Source organism: Mustela nivalis (assembly GCF_964662115.1).
Source record: "Mustela nivalis genome assembly, chromosome: 1".
Classification (NCBI taxonomy): Eukaryota; Metazoa; Chordata; class Mammalia; order Carnivora; family Mustelidae; genus Mustela; species Mustela nivalis.
Genome location: NC_139020.1, coordinates 194,986,214 through 195,007,465, shown reverse-complemented (window position 1 = coordinate 195,007,465; position 21,252 = coordinate 194,986,214). Strand labels below are relative to the sequence as shown.

Below are 21,252 nucleotides of genomic sequence, written 5' to 3'. Positions count from 1 at the left end.
ACCTGCTGACCAATAGAAGAGAGGGGGAAGATCAGAGGAGGCCTAGGGAGAGGGTGGGCCCCAGACCTCAACCAGTCCTCTGACAGCCCCCATGCCTGTGACTCAGTTTCTCTCAGGAGCAGCTCAGGGCCCCTGGCCTAGAAAATCAGAGGGAGATCCTGGGAGGCCCAAGAGGCTGCCTGGGGGCAGGTGGGGAGCGATAGCTTTAGTCATCCTGTCTGGATGCCTGTCGCCCTCTGTTCCAGCCGGCCGGCCACGTGAAGGGCTCATTCTATCTCCTATTCACATGGGGCTTTCATCTCTACAGCCAGTGAAGCATCGCTCCCAGCCTCGGCTCAGGCAGCAGAAAGGCACAGGGGAGGGGCGGTCCGGGCCTGCCATGCCCTCAGAATTCTGCCCCGAAAGGCATGGGCCTGGGAGCCCTGCACAGCCTGCCCGGCCAAGCCCGAAGCTTCCAGCCCACCAGAGATAGGGTAGAGAACCCCTACTCACTCACAAGCTCTTGAAGGAACCCGGTCTTATCTATTTCAACCAGAGCAAGGCTGGCTTCCCTTCCAGCCTATACACGGCAGAGGACTGCCTTCCCACCGCAGGAGGGGCAGGGGCCCAGGGTGGAGTCATGGCTCAGCCCCTTGTTCCTCCCACAGGGAACAGGTAGGTGTGGCAGCCTTTAGGGCAGGGCAGGAAGAGCAAAGCCTGAACCTGTGTCCAACCATTGGAGAAGATGGGGACATTAGAGGGTGGACATCTGAGACCCATGAGGGCAGGGACTGACCCCAATGTCCTGCCAGGGAGGAAGGCAGGCAGTCACGCCCACCGCCCACACCTGTAGAGGGCAAAGTGGAGCAGGCAGGATTGCTGGGTGATGAAACAACCCCTGGCCTGCACACCCCAGGGACATAACAGTGACCATCTCATGGTGGGGGTGAGGGGATCTGTGGGCTGGGCCTTTTGAGAGTGGACCTATCCTGCAGTGGCCTATCCATCTGTCTGGCAGCCATGGCCCCTGTGATGTCATCAACCCACTGCGTTGCTTGGCAACTTTCCAGGATTAGCGCTCTGCCCCTGTCATTCCTGACGTCCCACCATGGGCTGATGTTGCCCTGGCAACCCGGATGGGTACTGCAGCTTTTTGGACAGCTGTACCCAGTGTAGGGAGTGCCAGGAAAAAGCCGAGAAGCAGGTGCCTCTCTATAGGCTGAATAGGGTACACGGCCTATCCCCAGACCCACAAAGGAGCCAGGCTGGCCCGAAACAGGGCTTTGAGGGTCTTTGTCTCCTCAAAGAGCTATGGCCACCTTTGCCCCCAATCTCCCTCTTACCCCTTCTTTCCTTCCGCAATGGTCACTGAGCACCTACCATGTGAATGCCAACAAGAAAAGCAAATAACACCACAGTTTGGGCTTCGGGAAAGTTGTACCAGCATTGGGTCTTGAAGGATGAATAGGAGTTGGCCAGAAGCAGGAGCTGGTGGAGAGAGGTGTTCTGGGCGGAGGAAGCAAAGCCTGTGCAAAGGCCAAGTTACTGTCTCCAGCCACAGCTTACACTCTGCCTCTGTGCTCCTCATGGCCGGGCCTCTCTGGATCGCCCATTCAACAAACACACTGTAAAGCAGAATCCAGTTCAAATCTGAATGCTTAGTGCTCAGCTCCAACTGGGCACTAAGCCAGCATTGCTAAAACGTCAAGTAAAGTTGGACATTTGTCTAAGGAACCTCAGGTCCTACCACCTCCCCCAACACCAACCTGCCTTACCAAGCCTCAGTTTCCCCATCTACAAAATGAGGCCAACTCTGAGAAGGCTCCCTGGGTAAGGGTTCTCAGGTTGAGGTATCGTTTTTCAATTTTCTTTTGGTTTGTAACCCACCTCTTACCCTTATAGGAAAAAAAAAAAAAAACGTTAAGACTAATACACCGGATATCTGTAAACTTTCACATTTCTCAATTGTTAGTATTGGACTGCTTTTGTTTCATCTCCTCTCTATACTTATCTTGATATAAATTTAGCTGAACCATTTGAAAGGAAGTCACAGCATCGGACGTCCTGACATTTGTCCTGAAATTCTTCGGCCCACATGTTAAGGACTGTCTCCTATACAACCACAATACTATTTTTTCACATCGAAGAAAACTAGCAGAAATTCAATATTTAGGACAGACAGGAGGATCAAAGCCTGAACCCATGCCAGGTCTTTGGAGCAGATGGGCACCTGAGGCCAGAGATGGGGGAGGGGGGTGCAGGAGCACCCACTGCCCACCCTGAGGAGTTGAGGAGTTGTAGCCAGGGGTGTGTGTGTTTGTGTGTGTGTGTGTAAGCTGAGCCGCCACAGAACAGAAGCGACCCTTTCCGCAGCGACCTAACCATCTGGCTCACAGCTGTGGCTTAGATACGAACTTCCTCAATTATTACCCCCCAATTATTTACATAACTTTAATTTTTATTTTATTTTTACTGGGATGCAATCAAAGTCCTCACACTGCGTACGGGCTGTTTTGTCTCTTACTCTAGGAGAGTGCGGGAGGGGAGATGGGTAACGGAGCCCGGGTTTGACCGCCTAGGGGACAGTCCCTGTCCCCAACCCACTCTCCGGGTGAGGGAAGCGGCGCGGCGAGCGCCGGGCGGGAGGAGCGTCGGGAGCTGGGGCCCGAGCAGACCCCCGGAGCGTTCGCGGGCGGAAGTACCGCCCGCCGCGATGATGGCCCCGCCCCCTAGCAACAGGCCCCGCGTCCCTCCCTAGAGACGGGCCGCCTGACCTCACTCCGCTCGTTGGAGCCGGTAAGTCGGTGGCGCTGAGGGTCCGCAGGGCGAAAAGGGGCAGGGGCACCTCGACTAGGCGCAGAGGGCGAGTGAACCGGGAGGAGGACGCCCTCCCGGCCCAAGATCCACGTTCCTACATACGAGTCTACGCACCCCGTTTCCCCAGCCTTGGCCCGTGGGAAAGGAGTGAGGCGCGCTTTTAAACAACCCTGCAGAAAAGTCCTGTACTTACTAGGCCGGTGTTTTGCCCCTCCCCCCGCATGGCGAGCCTGTGGCCTCTCCCCCGTCCCGCTCCCCGCCCTGCGGAAGGCACCTGTAGGGAAGGAGCCCACCTCCACCAACCCTTCAGTCCCTTACCTAACGTCACCTGTGTCCGTTCTTAGTCCTCCCTATCCCCACCGGCAAATCCGCAGAGTACTGCGGCACCTGTCTCGGAGTGGTTATAGACATTAACTGATTTTCTTGCTTGACTCCATTTAGTCATGGAATCATTTAGTCAGCACTTTCTTGGCACCTACGGAGAGCCAGGCCCCTGTCCAGTCCCGCGGTAGGTCGTGAGGTTTCAGAGATCAACGTTACTTGAAAATTCCTGCATTTGCAGCTCTCATGATCACCTGGCAGGGCAGACAGGTGTGCACATAGAATACAGGGAGATGTTCACTGGAGGGAGGAGCCTATGACAGCTGGGGAAGCACAGAGGGGCTCACCTTAGGTGAGTACTCTAAAAAGGTGGGGAGAACTCCAAGCCTTTGTGGTTATTACTGTCCATAATATTGTTTGCCAGCTAACACCACCAAGGAAAGGGACTTCAAAAATCCTTTAAGCCACACATCCCCCTTTTTATATGACACCTTACCTAGAACCTGGTGTGTGAAACAGATGCAGGGTCTTCATTGAATCAGGGGGTGGATGGCTCTGAAGCCCTTCTGCTTAGGCTCCCCTCCCTATAAGCACTCACTTTGCAGAACCTCAGGGCTCCTCTGTGCACAGTTTGAGAACCACGGTTGTGGCGCTTAGGGACATGGACCTTTGGGTCAGCTAGAAGTGAAGACCTCCATTTCCATTCTGGTTCTGCCATTTCCTGGCTGTGTGTCCTTTGCAAGGTCCTTGTCCTCTCTGGACCTTAGTTTCCTTGTTTATGGATTAGAGATGACAGTAATATTTGTTGTGAGGATCCAAAGCCCTTGTTTATTTGTGTCCAGCCAGCCAGTGCCTGGCGGGTGGTTGGGTCACATGGGGTTGAATGACAGTGAATCCACCCCCAAAGCTTCTGCTAGCCAAGCTTTTAGGACTCCCAGGTGATCTGACTGGGGAGAAAGAATACCTTGGGTTTAAATTCCAACTGCCCCTCTTGCTGGCTGTCTGAACTTGCGCAGGTCCCTTAACCTCTCTGAGCGTCATTTTCCCCAGCTCTGGGAAATGAGGGTGGTCTCAGTTCTCACCTCAGAGGTTTGAATGAGATGTTGCAGGAACCACATCTAAGCCTCTAATAGCACTCCCCGTCACAGACACTGTGCCTGCTGGGGTCACCCCCACCATCTTACTGGTCACTTTCCCCACACAAACAGGGGAGAGTGCCCAGAGTGATCTGCAGAGGCTTGCTGGCAACGGTGTCCTCACACTCTCGCCAGCCCTGCTCATTCCCGCACAGACACCACCATCACCTGTGGGGCTGACAGGAGATAGAGGTGTGTCTGTCTGTCTATCTGTCAGCAGGTCCCATGCACACCAGCAGCGTACAGGTGCTCAGAGCTGGGGTGGAATGGGAAGGGAGCCTTGGATCTTTGTAAAGGGCCGAGGGATGGAGGGGAAGCAGGATTCTGGGTTTGCAACTCCCTCTCATGCCTTCCTTCTTGGGATGTGCCTGAATGGGGTCCCCACTGCCAATCCGCTCAGAGGGAGAGGGCTCATAGGAGCAAGAGCTGCTACCCCCCACACTCCCCATCACAGACTCCCTTTGCCTCCAGCAACATTATGCTTTCCTGGACATTTCTCCATCTGTTATCTTGGCGGAGCCCAATGACACACCAGCTCGGCAGCCAAATATATTGAAACACATTTGAAAGCTGGGGAAACCAGAGAGTGGGAAGCCCTCCTGTGGCGTGGGGTCCCCAGCCTCTCCAAGAGCTGCTCTGTTCAGTGATTTCGTTCAAAAATGAGCAGTCCTCTGTGTGTTTGCAGCCACGATGGGGCTGAGCCTCAGCAGATCCTCTGTCCTTTAAGGTACTCTGGGAAGGGCTGGTGACTGTCAGCAGGATAGGCCAGCCTCAACAATGTTTTTGGCGCTGGCCCTGGGAGGTGGCTGGCCACCAGGGAGTGGATTCAGGGAGCTGAGTTCTGGTAGGCCACGCCTGACTGGCTAGAAGCTGGGCTGCCTTTGGGCTCAGAGTTTGGGGCTTCCTGCCAGAGTCCCATCTGCCTTTTATGGGCCCTACTGTGGCCTTGCCAGCTCCCCCGCTCCCCTCTTCTTAGAAATTGATTCAGCAGCTGCCCTCAGCTTTAGCACTGCTGGGTAGCTTTGATCCAGACAGTCCTGGCTGCCCAACCTGCCTTTCAGACCCCTCCAGGCAGGATTCCCCTGCAGTGATCCAACAGGAAGCCTAGGCCGGCCAGGCACACCTGGTGGCTAAAATGGAGATGACAGAGCATTACATGCCCAGCCAACAAGGCAGCCTGTACCACAAGTTTGCTTTGTGCCAGTGTGCGGGTTTGGGGTGGGGGGAGTGGGGAGAGGGCGCTGCTTGGGTCAGCGTAGGCGTTTGTTAAGACATTTCTCACATGCAGCACCCAGGGAAGGCCCTGCTGTCTCTCAGGGGGACCCGCCTGGCACTGTGTGTCTGTTCAGATTAGGAGACCCCTGTCTCTGTCCCCAAGCCCTGCGTGGAGGGCTGTGGCTTGTTGCAAGATGCAGACAAGGTATCCCTGTGTCCTGGTGCCCCTGGGGGCTGAGCAGAAGCTGGCAAGATCCCAGTAATGCCAGTATCTTCTCCTAGGAGCGCCCCAAGAAGCAGCATGGAGCAGCCTCACAGAGAAGGCCAGAGCCCAGGAAGGACCCCTCAGGGCCCAGAGTGCGATGGGACTCCCATGGACCAAGAGTGTGGTCTGAAGAGGACCCATGCAGACCTAGAGTATAACCTGGGGAGGATTCTTCTGGGACCCGATTTTGGGTCAGAGAAGCCTCTTCCAAGTGCTGACCCCGATCCCCTGCCTTCGCCCCTGTCCCCACCCACGCTCTCAGACTTGGGGCAGCCCCGGAAGTTGCCCCTGACAGGCACGGATAAGAAGTACCCCCTGATGAAGCAGCGTGGGTTCTACTCGGACATCCTCAGCCCTGGAAGCTTAGATCAAATTGGGGTGAGTGTGGAGCTGTCCCCTACCCAGTCAAAGCTCTCCTGTGGGTTCCAGTCACCCCCCTCCCTTCTTTCCTTCCTCCGCCCCTCCCTCCCTTTGTTCCTTCTCTCCATCAGTCCATTTCTTCACTTGTCCATCTGGCCATCTAGCCATCTGTGTCTGTCTAGTAAATTGTCCTTCCCTCCGCCCATCCACCTGACCATCCATCCGTCTGTTCCTCCATCTACTTGTCCTCTCATTCAACAGTTCATTACCAAGTATCTCCTGTGCGACAGGCCCTGGGCTGAGCACTGGTGACAGTGAAGATGAGACATCTATGTCAGTACTGTCACGGGGCAATGGCTTTGGTGGGGGAGTCCTCCCCCAGCTCTGGTTGGGGAGGGGTTCCTTGGGCAAGGTGGCATACCATGTGTTTACTGGGTGGCTGGCAGGGGGCTTGAGGACCCTGACAGAGGCCATGGCCTGTGTAGAGGAGGAGGAAAGAAGGTGAGGGGACAGATTAAGGCTTGGGGGAGGGGGACATTGGAGAGGGGATAACTAGGGGAAGGTTCAAAGAGCCCCAGAGTCCTGGACAGCCTTAGGAAAGTTCAAAGAGTTCAAAGTTCAAAGGTTCAAAGAGCCCCAGAGTCCTGGACAGCCTTAGGAAAGTTCTAGCCAGGGCAGGTCAAGAGAGATAGGGCAAGAAACCACCAATCCTCACTATGCTGGGGGTGCCAGACTTGCCCTTGGTGGAGGAGACATGCACAGAGACACCTGCTGGCATTGTGGTCCCTCCATCTTGTGGCTCAGCCCCTGGACACAGCAGGGGTGATCTCAGAGGAAGGAGGGGGCTGGAGCTGTGCAGGACCAGAAGCAGGTGGGGTCAGGGGTGTCCTAGGTGGCTGCAGCTTATTGTCCACTGTGGCCTCTGAAAGGGGAATCGTGGGAACTCACTGGTTCTGCCCCATCCCCGCGACCCTGGGGGTTTCCCAGTGGGTTTGGGGGAGACATTTGGCCTTGTGGTCCCTCCCAGGTCCTGCCTCTCCCCAGGATGCTTACACCCCCTCAGAGCTCTGGGATTTGGTTTTAGGACGTGTGCCGTGGTCCCTGCGTGAGCCAAGACCTCCTGCGACAGGCCGACCTTGACCAGTTTACTCCAAACGGTCAGTGCCCAGAGGGGCAGGGTGGATGGGTGGGTACATTTAGAAGTAGGACCTCTGGTCTTAGAGAGATTATTTCTGCTTGGCTTGGGATCTCAGTTTCCTCAGCTGTAAAATGGGGGTAACAAGACATAAGGTGCTTTGTGAGGACCAAGCTAATGGTTAGTGCTCAGTGAAGCACAGCTTTCTGGGATTTGGTTTTAGGACGTGTTCCTCTTAGCTGTGACGAGGGCTCCATGGTGGCTGGGCTGCTCAGGGCCAGAGCATCCGTTCTCTGCCTGGCTGAAGACACTATGGTGTTTACTTGTGTAAATTCTGTTTTCTCCCTCCCCTGGAACATGAGCTTGGAGGAGGCCATGGCTGTGTCTGAGTGGTCCTCGCAGGGACCCCAGCACCTAGAGCAGGACCTAGCACAGGAGATCTCTGCTGAAGGGGCAAAGGGTGACTCTCCTTCCTCCGAGGCTATGCACTGAGTCTTGTAAGGTCTGGGACAGGACTGTGGGGTGTGGGGCTGTCTCCACAGGAGAGGCAGCAAGCTGGTTGGGGCCCTGAGTGGCAGAGAGGAACTGGCTGGGGACCCTCCCACCTGGCTGGCAGACGGGATACCCTCTTCAATCAGGCCCAGAGGGCCCAGCTCTCGGAGTGGCTTGACTCTTTTGCTGGCATCTCCCAGATTAGTCCTCTCGGTGCCCCTAAGCCTTGTGGGATCTAGGAAGCCCCAGAAGTGGCCCAGGAAACAGCACGTGTACGCGCATTTGTGCAGTGAGCTGAGGATCCGGGCTATTGTGCTCTATAGTCTCCCAGACAACTGGGGCTCAGAAATGCTTACAGAGCACAGATCTAAAGGCTGTGTGTAGCTCCCACCATCCATGGGAGGGTGGAGTGGGGTTGCTCGGCGGCTCTGCACCCCCACCTTCCTGAGGAAAAGCAGTCCCCCAGAAGGCCACAGGATGGTGACTTCCAGGCCATAGAAGTCCACTCTGTGTCTGGAAGGCCAAGGGGAGGACTTGAGAAGCCTGTCTGGGACTCACGGGCACAGCTGAAGGCCAGGCTTGGTTGTCTTCACCCTGCTTCCTCCTTGGCCCCTGGGATTCAGGGCTGGCCCCAGAAGCCCATGATCCTGGGAGGGGAATGGTGCCGTGGACCCACAGGCTCAAAAACATGATTAGCCATGCCTTTTTGGTACTGTGAGGTTCCCTGAGCACCTGACAACTTGGGAGGAGAGCAGACTTCAGCTGAGGACCAATGGCCTCTGCTGAGCCTCTCGAGTCTTCTATGGAGCCCCAGCGGCTAATCCCAAGGTGGGCTGTCCTGAAGTGTGACTACCTCTTGTCTGTGGAGAGGTGGTGAGGCCCAAGGCAGGGGTCACCAGGGCCTCCCAGGAGATTGGATGGGGGCCATCACTGAGCTTCTGTGAGCCTCCCCAGCTCCTGGGAAAGGTGACTCATCTCCCAGAGCATATTCCCATACCCCCTTTCCCCACTTCTCGGGACTTTCCTTTACTCTTAACATCCCAAGTCCTGGGAATCCCTAAGTTCCAGGCAGACTGGAATGGTCACCCTACCGATGGGTCTCTCCCCACAAGCTGCCTGGTTGTCTAAGTATGGGTGGCCATTTTGTGCTCTGAATGTCCTACAGGGCCAGCGTGATGGCGCTACCCGCTCATACCATATCCAGAATGCCTTGACTTTGGAAATGCTCCTGGGGGTTGAATAGCATTGACTATTGCTATGCCTGGGGCCTCTGGAGTAGGGGCGTCAAGGAGCTACCACTTTGCCTTCCTGTCCAGTTATAATCCCCATTGGTCATTGGATTCAGCATCCGGCTTGCACAAAGGCCACCAGTGTGGGGATGAGGGGTGTGGGGAAGAGATGACTGAACATGCTGGCTCTGGACACGGAGAGCAGGAGGCCTTTCCAGAGGCCCTTGTCCTCCAGGTTTGCACTCTCTTGGGTGCTTGGTGCCAAATCTCCCTTCTCCTCACCACTGCCAGCCACAGACAAGCTCTGAGCTTCCCTGGCCCCAAAGCATGCATGCCTGGTCCTTAGTACTTCGCCTTGGGGAGTATTGGGCCCTGGCCCGAACCCCTGCCATTCCCGTCTGTGCCTCTGCCTGCAGTCAGAACCTTTGAGATTCCTGAGGGCTTTGACGATTACCTGGAGCAGCAGCATATTGGGTCCACCACCCAGATGCTCACTCAGACTGACTTCCCGCCACAGGCCTATGAGCCCAAGGTGCAGGTGCCTTTCCTGGTGCTGCCAGGCCAGTGTCCCCGCAAGATTGAGATCGAGAGGTATGGCTGAGTTGGCAGCGTGCAGGCTGGTCCTCTGGGAGGGGGCATTCACCCAACTCAAGGGGGCGTGGGACAGCAGGCAACTAGGTGACCATCCTCATAGCAGAGGTTATGAAAACGGGTCTCTGTGCAAACCTTCTTGCCCTTTGGGTTCTTAATAGGAACACACTGCCTTCCTTGCTGTGGAAATGGGGAGGGTGGCCTTTGAGTCAAAACAGTGGAATTGCCAGGCAGGACAGAGGGCAAGTGGGGCCCAGGACACCAGCCCCACTCACGACACCACTTCCTGATGAGTTCCAGCGGGGGTGGGGGGCCTGCAGGTGTCCCTGGGCCACACTCCTATCCTCCCCTCCCACCCTGTGGGTCCTTGCTGGCACCTGTGAAGCCGCCTCACATGAGATCCCCTCGTCCCCCTCGGCCAGGAGGAAGCGGCTGTACCTGAGTCTGGACATCAACCAGTTACTGGCTGATGAAGGCATCGACTCCAACATGCTCATGCCCAGGCATCCAGATCCCCAAAACCCCCAGACCATCGAGCAGGGCCATGACCCGCTCTTCCCCGTCTATCTCCCGCTGAAGGTGAGCCTAGTTTCCACAGAGGGCTGGTGGTCAGGGGTGGAGGCCCAGAGGAGCCCAGCCTTCACCCTCCCCCATCCTCTGGTACACCCCGTCCATTTGGCCCCACTAGGGGTGAGCTCTCTGTCCCCACCCTCTGCCCGTTTCTTCCAGGTGTTTGACAATGAAGAGTTTGATTGCCGCACTCCCAGCGAGTGGATCAACATGGGCTTGGAGCCGGGGTCTCAGGTCAGGAAACCCGTCCCTGGAAAAGCCCTCCTGCCCACTGATGACATCCTGGGGCACGGTGAGCAGGGCTGGTGGGGCTGGGAGGGAAGGCTCCCAGTCTCCAGCATCCCTGACGGGCAGCAGTCCGGCCATGGACTCCTGGGCTGCCCTGGGGGCTGGGGGCCATGGGAGGTGAGAGCCCACCCACTTTGAGGCCTCCCAGCTGGGATGCAGACTAAGGGGCAGGCCATACAGAGGCATGAAATAGAAGGACCAAGGATGACATCGTGGGAGGGCTGGGGAAGGGACAGCTGGATGGTGTCTAGTATTTTTTTTTTAAATCTTTGATTTACTGGTGATAAAAAAAAAAATACGCAGTCTTGTTGGAAACGTTCAAATGTGCATAAGGGGCACACGTGAAGACTTTCCATCCTGCCACCCAGAAATCACCATAGCTCCAGCTGTCCCTGTGGCCTCTCCGCTCTCACCACAGGGTGGACAGCACACTCCCTCATGCTCACCCGTCTGCTTGCAAACACTCATTCACAAGCCCCCAGCGTCGTCCTCACACGCCAGCCCCCCACGCTCACATACCCGTTTTCACGGCACACACTCATACTTCTGCCACTACCACACCCCCACACATGTGTCCATGCAGATCTCTGCCTTGTCTGCGTCTGCGGCTGTGTTTGCTGCTGGAGGGAACAAGTGGCGGGGGGTGTGGGGGGGTGGTGGTCCTTGGCTGCCACCTGACCTGCGTGGCTGGTCTCCGTGTGGGCATCCCAGGAAGATCCAGGTTAGGAGGCGGGATGTTGGCGGTAGCTGTCCCCCTCTGCAGGGCTGAGGGCCATCTCTGCTCCCTGCACCCGTTGGCAGACACACTGCTTTGGGGTGGGGAGTAGGGCTCTGGTGGGCTGCCCCCAGGACTGAGAGCCATGCTGGCTGGTTTTAAGACTGCTCAGCTTCCAGGGGTCCCCCCACCAGCAAGTCCATTGAGCAAGCTATAAATTTATGTTTCGATTTAAAAACATGTTAATGCTAGAATCAATTTCTCTGAACTAGACAAGAAACCCAGGAATGTTCCCTTTACTTTGGACTTAATTACAAAAATAATTTAACTCAATTGTTCCCAGATCTCCAATTTCTGGTGATAAAGCCAGAAGGTGTGGGGCTGCATTAACCTTAAATGCACTGAGTACCAGCCTCCTCGAAGTGTTTCTGCCCGCCCCTCCTACACACAGGCCACACCCCTTCGCCCAAGCTCAGCCAAAGGCAGCCCCGCCGGTGGGAGGAGGGGCTGGCAGGAAGCGATTCTGCTAGAGACCTCTTGTGTTCTGCCTGGGGTTTCTTGTGACATCTTTTTCTCTAAGCTGAGCCAAGACAGGTCAGCCTCTTCAAAAAAGAAGCATATAGGAAGGGGAGCGATGGGAAAAGCAAAACAAGCAAAGCCAGCGAGTTTACCACAGCAAGCTCCTTTACCCATCTTTCCAGCTTCAACTAGAATTCCAGCCGTTTTTCGTCAACCCAGTGTGTAGAACCCATCAGTTTATTTTAAGGCACTTCTGCTAGGCACCGGGCCACGTGCGTCTTCCTTCCACAAAAGTATACGGAGCACCTACTATATTCCAGTTTCCGTTCTAGGTACAGAGACACAGCTGTGACCAACACAGATAAGGTCACACCTGCCCTTGGGGAGCTGCCTCTAATGTGAGGAGGCCAACCAGCACCAGGATAGGATGCATACGTGGTGTGGCTTTAGACTCTGTGAGGGACACAAACAGGGTATCAGGTCAGAGAGTTCCCAGGGCAAAGGTGCTCTTGTACACAGAGATGGTTTCTCCAAGGAGAAGCCATTTGAGCAAGGAACAAGCCAGCAATAAGGTGACCTGAGCCAAGACTATTCCAGGCAGAGATGATAGCAAGTGCAAGGGCCCCCAGGCAGGAGTAAGCTCCAAAGTCACAGGAACAGCCTGACCTGCAGTATGGCTGGAGAGAAATGTGTAGGGCTGGTAGTGGCAGGAGATGAGCTGAAGAATAGGGCAAAGGCTTTCAGCCGAGGAAGTGGGCAGGAAGCCCATCCTGACCAACAGACCATGAAGCCCACTTGGGGCCACTGCTGGGCGGTCATCATCTACTTTGCCCTGACCTATCCTGATATGAGGGGCCTAGGGGCTCAACTACCATGTGCAGCCCACAGAAAGGGGTTCACTCTGGCTTTGGTCACCTTGAAGGGGTCCAGTTCAGACTCGAGGAGTTTTACAGCTACATCCTCAACAGGTCTCTCTGTGCCTGGGGCTCTCTTGCCTCGCGTCCCAGCCCCACTGGCCTGTCTCTATCGGCCATGAAGGGGTCATACAGAGCACAAGGACAGAGAAGCCTGGTCCTTCTGGCTCCTTCTCACCAGGGGTCCCCCAGAGGCCCGCTCAGCTTGGGGAAGCAGGGGCCTTGCTTTGCTGGAGCTAGAGGCGGTCCATCCTACAGGGAGGGAGGCCAGACTAGTAGCCACTGAGACTCATTCCCAGCACCTGCTGCCCACACTCAGAGGCTCCTGCCAACCCTGCGGCAGAGAGCACTGGCAGATTCGCCTCCTGTTTCAGAGGACCCCAAGAGTCCGAAGCTCAAGTATGAATGGTGCAGTGTCGGCGTCCTGGATTATGACAAGGAGAAGAAGCTGTACCTGGTGCACAAGACAGACCAGAACGGCTTGGTGCGAGATGAGAGCGGGAAGCCCATCCTGAACGGAGGGGTCACCGCTGAAGGTGGGAGCTCTCTGCCCGCCCCTTGCAGACCCCCCACATAGGCCCGGGACTGAGGCCAACCCCCACCCCCCAACAGAGCCCCATCAGGCCGAATTCTCCCTTGCTCTGTGTGTCCTGCGGCTGTCTGTCCCCTGACCTGTGAAAACCCCAGGACTCATCACTCAGAGACCCCAGGAAGGGCAGATTGCCATTATCTGATGGGCCCACTCTGAGCCGCTGACAGGACCATTCCCAACACACTGCCAAGAAGGCGTCTGAGGCCCATCGATCAGTGATGTTTGCGCCACCCCCTGCTCCCGCACCGTGTGGCAGTGATGGATGGGGACATGGGCAGCCACCCCAGGGGACTCTTCGTCTGTGCACAGCTCTTTGCAGATGACAGAGCACTTTCACATCCAACCATGGCAAACTGTGAGGCAGGCCGGCCCACGGAGTGTGCCCATTCTACAGATGTGACAGTGTGTCAGAAAGGGGAGACCACTTGCTCAGGGCCACCACGCCTCAATCACAGAGCCAGGCTGGAGCCTAGTGTTGCAACCCAGAGAGTCTGATTGTGTTCTGTGTCCCCTTCTCCTCCCCTGGCCCCAGGAAGGCCCCCCCTCCTCACATGCCAGTACTGGGTGCCCCGGATCCAGCTGCTCTTCTGCGCTGAGGACCCACACATGTTCACACAGCGCGTGGTCCAGGCCAATGCCCTGCGCAAGAACACAGAGGCTCTGCTGCTGTACAATCTGTACATAGACTGCATGCCCTCCGAGGGCCACCAGCTCATCAGTGAGCAGAGCCTGAGCAAGATCAAGCAGTGGGCCATGAGCACACCCCGGATGCGCAAAGGGCCCTCGTGAGTCCCCACCAGACCCTTCCCCACCCCTACCCCCATCCTCGAACATCACTTCCTCCTGAAGCTCATCTGTGGGCCATCTCTCCCACTGTGCTGTGGACTTTTGGGCTCTAACTGGTGTCTTGTTCATCTCCAGATCTCTCATTATCAATACAGACCCAGGAATTCTTATTTTATTTGAAGGGTTATAATCTGTTGCTACTTTTTTTTTTAAGATTTTATTTATTTATTTATAGACAGAGATCACAAGTAGGCAGACAGGCAGGCAGGGGGTGGGGAGCAGGCTCCCTGCTGAGCAAAGAGCCCGATGTGGGGCTTGATCCCAGGGCCCTGAGATCATGACCTGAGCTGAAGGCAGAGGCTTTAACCCACTGAGCCACCCAGGCATCCCCTGTTGCTACTATTTTATATTTTGATGCCCAAATAGCCCCAGATTGGGCCAGAGGGAACCTCTTCAAGCTCATTTCTGTGTCCTTCTGATATGTTCCTATTGGTCTTCGAGCATGTCTATACTTTTGGGCACAGCAAGAAGTTTTGGGCTCATCTTGTCCTTCTCCAGACCCTAGCCTTGAAATCAGCTATTTCTCCAAGGAGCCCTGGTTCTTTTCAGTGGGGAATGATATGTACAAGCCAAGATCTGGGTACTAGATATTCTCCCATTGCTACTGGAAAATCATTGCTTTCAGGTTCTTAGACCAGACAAATCTGGGGCATATATATATTATGACATTATATTACATTGTTATTATGTATAACCTCCACACACACCCATGTCTATTTCTGTCTATTGATTTATCTGTTAAAAACCATGGGTTCTATAGCGATACCTTAAAACTGCCCCTAATTCTCATTCTCACTTGTTACTTCTCTCCGCAGAAGAAAACCAGCTCCCATTCGTTGTTCCTAGTATATTTGTTCAGTCCCAGAATGCACAGAAAGTAGTTTCAAATTGCTAATTCATACTCTTTAGAAGAAAAACCTTACTAAGCAGAACTTGATACACATGTAGTGTTCTTTTTCTCCTCACCCTGGGGGGGCATTCAGAAGTTAATTTGCTTTAGTTCTTCCCATGCCTTCAATGGGATATATTCATTTGATGAAATACAGGGTGGTCCATTTGTTTTATGTATTTAGTGGATGTTTTCTTTATATCTGTTTCTCTCGCTGACAAACAGTATTCATTAAGATATCCTCAGATCGGTCCCTCTCCATCCCCATTCATTCTATCCTCTCTACATCTCCCACTTTCCACCCTGTCATGAGCTTCTGCTATGTCCATTCTGTATTTCTTTCTGCACAAATGAGCAGACGCATATGTATTCTTAGACCGCCTTCCTTCCTACTCGGAGAGCGGCGCGCTATGGGTATCTTTTTGCATGTTACCTTTCTCACTTCTAGTACGTCCTGGAAATCAATCCTTGAGAACTCATTGAGATTTCCTTCCTTTTTTTTCACAGCTGCACAGCAGTCCAGTGTGTGAATGTACCCTGCTTACTGTGGCTTATTCGACCGTTCTCTATCATATAGGCATTTAGGTCATTTCCAGGATGTTGCAATCAGACAGTGCTACAGCGAATAACCTTGTGCCTTCTATGTCCGTAGTGATGGAGGGGTAGCTTTCAGGTAGCCGAGAAGCAGGATTGCTAAGGCAAAAGATAGGCACATCTATAGTTTGGTTAGCTATCCCCAAATTTCCTTCCGTGGGGGTTGTGCCATTTGCAGCAGCGTGTGAATGCCCGTTCCCCCACAGCCTTGCCGAGGGTGTGTTGTCATGCTATGTGATCTTTTGCCAGTCTGGAAGATAAGTAAGGGAGCAAGGTAAGTAAGACTGAACTGTTATAAGTGAGGCTAAACATTTTTTCCATCTTTTCATACAATTAAGGGTAAGTTTAATATATTTTTGAAACTCTCCTATTCATGTCTTTTGCCCATCCCACCGCCCCCCTCCCCAGCCAGGCTCTTGAGCTTTTTTATCTCTCTCTGATTTTAAGTGTTCTTTATATATTAGGGATACTGGTCCTTCATCTGTGATGCATGTTGTAACTTTTTTCTCCTGGTTTGTCAGTTGTCGTTTGACTTTGCTTATGGTAATGTTTGTAATAAACTTTAAAAATATTTATCTAGATAATGTTATTAATCATTTCTCCCATTACCTCTGGGTTTTGAGTCATAGTTTGAGGGCCCTTCTCCATACTGAGGGTTTCTTCCTGTACTTGTATGGTTTCATATCCTTGTTCCGTCTTGATGTATAGTGTGTGGTATGGATCCAAAATTTACTATTTTAACTGTTTTTAAGCGCACAGCTTAGGGAAGTTAAATGCACTTCACACTGTTGTGCAACCGTCCCTACTGTCCATCCACAGAACTTTGTGAAACTCTCTACTCATTAAACAATAATTTCCCACTCCCATTTCCCCCCAGCCTGGGGCAACCACCATTCTACTCTGTGTCTCTGTGAATTTGACTCCTTGAAGTATGAGGGCAATCATACAGGCTTTTCCTTTAGTGTCTGGCTTATTTCACTGAGTATAATGTCTTTTAGGTTCGTGCCTGTTGTAACAGGAGTGGGAGTTTACTTCCTCTTTTTCCTTGTACTAGCCCATTGTGTGCACATACCGCATCTTGTTTATCTGCTCATCTGGGGATGGACACTTGGGCTGCGGCCATATTTTGGCTACTGTGAACATGGGTGTACAAATCTCTCTTCGTGTCCCCGCTTTCTATTCTTTCAGGCACACACCTGGAAGTAGAGTTGTTAGGTCATATGGTAATTTTATTTGTTGCTGTTTAGTTTTTATTTCATAATCATAAACTTAACTTTGCAATCCATCTAGACTTGGAGAGGGGTACGGAAAATATGGGACCCAAAGAACTACAGTGAAAGCACAGATTGTAGGCCATTATGAACAGATGAGAGAAGGAACCGTCTGGTGGTTAAGATAAAACACACATTACAGTTATTAGAGTTTGTCCACAGTCAGTGAACGGGGAACTGCTCTTGCCATTCCTGGACCCAAAGCACCCAATGGTTTCCATGGTACTCTGCCCTCTTTCACCTGGCCAAAGACCACATGCTTGCCCCCCAAACACAGCCTTGTCATGCAGATGAAACACTAGGAACATTTGTGTTGGGTCCTGCATTTGCCATGGACAAGATGCCAGGACCCATGTGCTTCAGGCTGAAATTCCCATCATCAGATTTCTCCCTCTGGCTGGACCTGCCGCCAGTGTCATTATGGCATGGGAAGCCATCGCCTTGGCACATGAACCCTAGAATAATTCTGTGACAGCGGGAAACTTTATAACCAAATTCTTTCACTCTATGCTCAGAGCAGAAAAGTTTTTGGCTCTCTTTAGAACTTTGCAAATGGCTCGAAAGATACATGGCCCAAAGGCTCATGTTGATGGCAAATGTCTAAGAACATCATGGTAGGGTAGCACAGGACAGCTCCGGTGGCGTCAGTGGCATCTGTGAAGCCCTGTTTGGAATTTTGGAGATGCCATCATCCAGCTGCCTTAGGTGGCGCCCTAATGCATATTCCCATCGGTGGGGCTCCGGGGTTCTAACTTCTTCACATCCTCGCCAACATTTCTTTTCATTGTTTCCTTTACCATAGTCATCTTAATGGACATGCCATGGTATTTCATTGTGGTTTGTATTTGCACTTCACTAATGCTTAGTGATGTTGACATCTTTTCCTGTGCTTATTGGCCATTAGTAGGTCCTTCTTTAGAGAAATGTCTATTAAAATTCTTTGCCCATATTTGAATCCAGCTGTTCGGTCTTTGTTGTTGAGTTTTATGAGTTCTCTATATATTCAGGATATCAATCCCTCATCAGCTATGTGGTACTTTCTCCCATCTCCTGGTTTGCCCTTTTATTCTGTTGATAGTGTCCTTTATATTACTAGGACACCAGGTTTTTCACATTGATGAATTCTAATTTTTTTCCTTTGTTGCCTGTGCCTTCAGTGTCATAGTTAGGAGATCATTTCCAAATCTACTATCATGAAGCTTTTCCCCATCTTTTCTAAGAGTTTTATAGTTTTAACTCTTACATGAGGTCTTTGGTCCATTTTGAGTTAATTTTTTGTAAATGGGATTAGCTAAGGGTCCAGTTTTATTCTTCAGCATATTCTTCTGCAGTTTTCCTAGCACAGTATGTTGAAAAGACTGTTCTTTCCCCCATTGAATGGTCTTGGCATCCTTGTTGAAAATCGTTTGACCCATATATATTTGAGAGTTTATTTCTGGACTCTTTGTTCCCTTCCTTTGGTCTATATATCTTTCTGCCAGTACCACACTGTTTTGATTACTGCAGCTTTACATTAAGCTCTGGAATCAGAAAGTGTGAGACCTCCCACTTTGTTCTTTTTCAAGATTGTTTTGGTGATTTGGGTCTCTTGAGATTCCAATGACTTCTAGGATGGATTTTTCTATTTTGGCAAAAAGTGTTGTTGGGATTTTCTCATTGCTAGAATTTTGATAGGAATTTGCATGCTTATTTCCCCATGAGCATTGTGTCAAGTCCTCTAGTTCTATCTTAAAAACACTTTGTATTTTGGGGGTGCCTGAGTGGCTCAGTTGATTGGACATCTGCCTCTTGATTTTGGCTCAGGGGGGATCGAGTCCCAAGTCAAGCTCCACTTTAAGAGTGAGGCCTGCTTGGAATTCTCTCTCTCTCCCTCTGCCCCTCCCAAAGCTTGCAGTATCTCTCTCTTAAAAAAAAAACAACAAAACAAAACAAAACAAAAGCCCTTTGTATTTTTAATGGAACTGCATTATATTTTTATTTTTATTTATTTATTTTTAAAGATTTTATTTATTTATTTGACACACAGAGAGAGATCACAAGTAGGGAGAGAGGCAGGCAGAGAGAGAGGAGGAAGCAGGCTCCCTGCTGAGCGGAGAGCCCAATGTAGGGCTTGATCCCAGGACCCTGAGACTATGACCTGAGGTGAAGGCAGAGGCTTTAACCCACTGAGCCACCCAGGTGCCCCTGCATTACATTTTTAAATTAACTTAGGTACAGCTGATATCTTTAGGATCTTGAACTGTCCTATCCAAGAACAAAGAATGTTCATTCATTTGTTCAAGACTACTTTTGTGTCTTTAAGAATGCTTTATCTTTTTCTCACATAGGTTTTGCATATTAAGTATTTTGTCTTCTTTGTTACTATTATAAATGGGATTTTCTCTATTACTGTTACTGATTTGTGTATGCTAATTTTATATCCCATTACAAACAATCCTTACTGAATTATTTGAATGTGTTTTATCATTGATTCTCCAGGGCTTTCTAAGTATACAGTCCCTGTAAATAGAGATAGTTTTGCTTATTCTTTTCCAATTCTTATTCCTTTAATCACTTTCTCTTGCCTAATTGCATTTTCTAATACCTCCAGTACAATATTGAACAGTAGTAGAGATGGTGGATCCTCACCTTGTTTGTAATATTAGTGGAAGTACCTCTAGTAAGTTTCCCCCTTAAGAAAATGCTAGCTTTAGGACTTTATTTAATAACATTTCCATTGAAACTTCTGTTTTCTCAAGTGTTTATTTGTCACAGGCTTTTAAACTACTTACGAAGATAATCATGATTTGTCTCCTTAGATCTGTTTTTATTTTATTTAAAAAATATTTTTTTAAGATTTTATTTGTTTATTTGACAGAGAGAGAGATCACAAGCAGGCAGAGAGGCAGGCAGAGAGAGAGGGGGAAGCAGGCTCCCTGCCAAGCAGAGAGCCTGATGTGGGGCTCGATCCCAAGACCCTGAGGCTTATTAACCCACTGAGCCACCCAGGCGCCCCTCCTTAGATCTATTAACATGGTGTATTATATTAATTGATTTTCTAGTATTGAAACAACCTTGGATTCCTTTAATAAATCCTACCTGGCCATGGTGTATCATTTTTTTTTTAACGTGGTATTGGGTTCTGTTGGTTAGTATGCTGCCTAGAACTTTTGCATCGATATAAATAATGCTTATAAAATTACAGATTTTTTTTGTACTGTCATTATCAAGTTTGAAGCAAATTATGCTTGCTTCATAAGAAGAATATTGGTATTTTCCTTAATTTTTTCAGTACTCTGGAACAATATTTATTGTATTGAGGTTATCTGGTTATTCCCTTCTGAAAGCATGTGGACATGGTGATTTTAGGGGGGATAGTTCCTTTATAACTTCATTTCTACAGGAATTGGTCCAGTTAAGCTTTGTATTTCCAATTTGGGGGGTCAATTTTTATATATTTTGTTATATATATATATAATATATATATTTTTATATTTTATAATTTTATATTTATATTATATATATTTTATATATTTTTATATATTTTGTCATATATATTTTGTTAAAAAATGATCCATGTTTTCTAGGTTTTACAATATATTTGCCTAGTCTTTTGATAGGTGGTCTCATGATTTAAAATTTTTTTTTAACTTTTTAAAAAATTTTATTTATTTGACAGAGAGAGAGAGAGATCACAAGTAGGCAGAGAGGCAGACAGAGAGAGAGAGGGGAGGAAGCAGGCTCCCTGTGGAGCAGAGAGCCCCACGCCGGGCTTGATCCCAGGACTCTGGGATCATGACCTGAGCCGAAGGCAGAGGCTTTAACCCACTGAGCCACCCAGGCACCCCTAAAATTTTTTTTCTGTTTCGATGTTGATGTCTCATCTTATTTTGTAGAGTCATACTCTCTTCCTTTTTTTTTTTTTTTTTGCTTAATTAAGTTACTTAGTAATTTGCTTGCTGTGTTTTTTAAAAGTTGGATTTATTAATTTGACTGTTTTCTGCATCTACCTCATTCATTTCTACTTTTTCTTTTTAAGATTTTATTTATTTATTTGAGAGAGAGAGAGTAAGATGGAAGAAGACCGAGGGACAAGCAGACTCCCTGCTGAGTGTGGAGCATGACCCGGGCTCGATCCCAGGACCCTGAGATCATGACCTGAGCTGAAGTGACACTGACATGCTTAACTGACTGAGCCACCCAGTCCACTTTTTATTATTACCCTTCTTGTGCCTTCTTTTGGCTTATATTTGTTATATTTATAGGAATTTATATTTTATTTATAGGAATTTGTAATATAGGATTTAATTCATTTATTTACATTCTTTTTTCAAAAGATTTTTAAAAATTTATTTATTTGACAGAGAGAGATCCCAAGTAGGAAGAGAGGCAGGCAGAGAGAGAGGGGGAAGCAAGCTCCCTGCTGAGCAGAGAGCCCGATGCGGGGCTCGATCCCAGGACCCTAAGATCATGACCTGAGGTTAAGGCAGAGGCTTTAACCCACTGAGCCACCCAGGCGCCCCCACTTATTTACA

At 50.6% G+C, this 21,252-nt stretch overlaps 1 protein-coding gene across 5 annotated transcripts in view; it reads left to right on the top strand.

The window, feature by feature from the left end:
* The first annotated feature begins 2,623 nt into the window (after nucleotides 1-2,623).
* Nucleotides 2,624-21,252, top strand: part of DNAH1 (dynein axonemal heavy chain 1) — a 75,435-nt gene continuing 56,806 nt past the window's right edge. For 2 of the 5 annotated variants that reach the window (XM_082701616.1, XM_082701615.1), the window contains exons 1-8: nucleotides 2,631-2,775; nucleotides 5,751-6,111; nucleotides 7,178-7,250; nucleotides 9,366-9,540; nucleotides 9,963-10,119; nucleotides 10,270-10,402; nucleotides 12,921-13,082; nucleotides 13,671-13,923. In XM_082701616.1, coding sequence (XP_082557742.1) covers nucleotides 5,770-6,111; nucleotides 7,178-7,250; nucleotides 9,366-9,540; nucleotides 9,963-10,119; nucleotides 10,270-10,402; nucleotides 12,921-13,082; nucleotides 13,671-13,923 — 1,295 coding nt within the window. In that variant the 5' untranslated portion in view covers nucleotides 2,631-2,775; nucleotides 5,751-5,769. Of the gene's footprint in view, nucleotides 2,776-5,750; nucleotides 6,112-7,177; nucleotides 7,251-9,365; nucleotides 9,541-9,962; nucleotides 10,120-10,269; nucleotides 10,403-12,920; nucleotides 13,083-13,670; nucleotides 13,924-21,252 lie in introns of those variants that run through there. The other 3 variants (XM_082701618.1, XM_082701614.1, XM_082701617.1) reach the window with 3 other exon arrangements.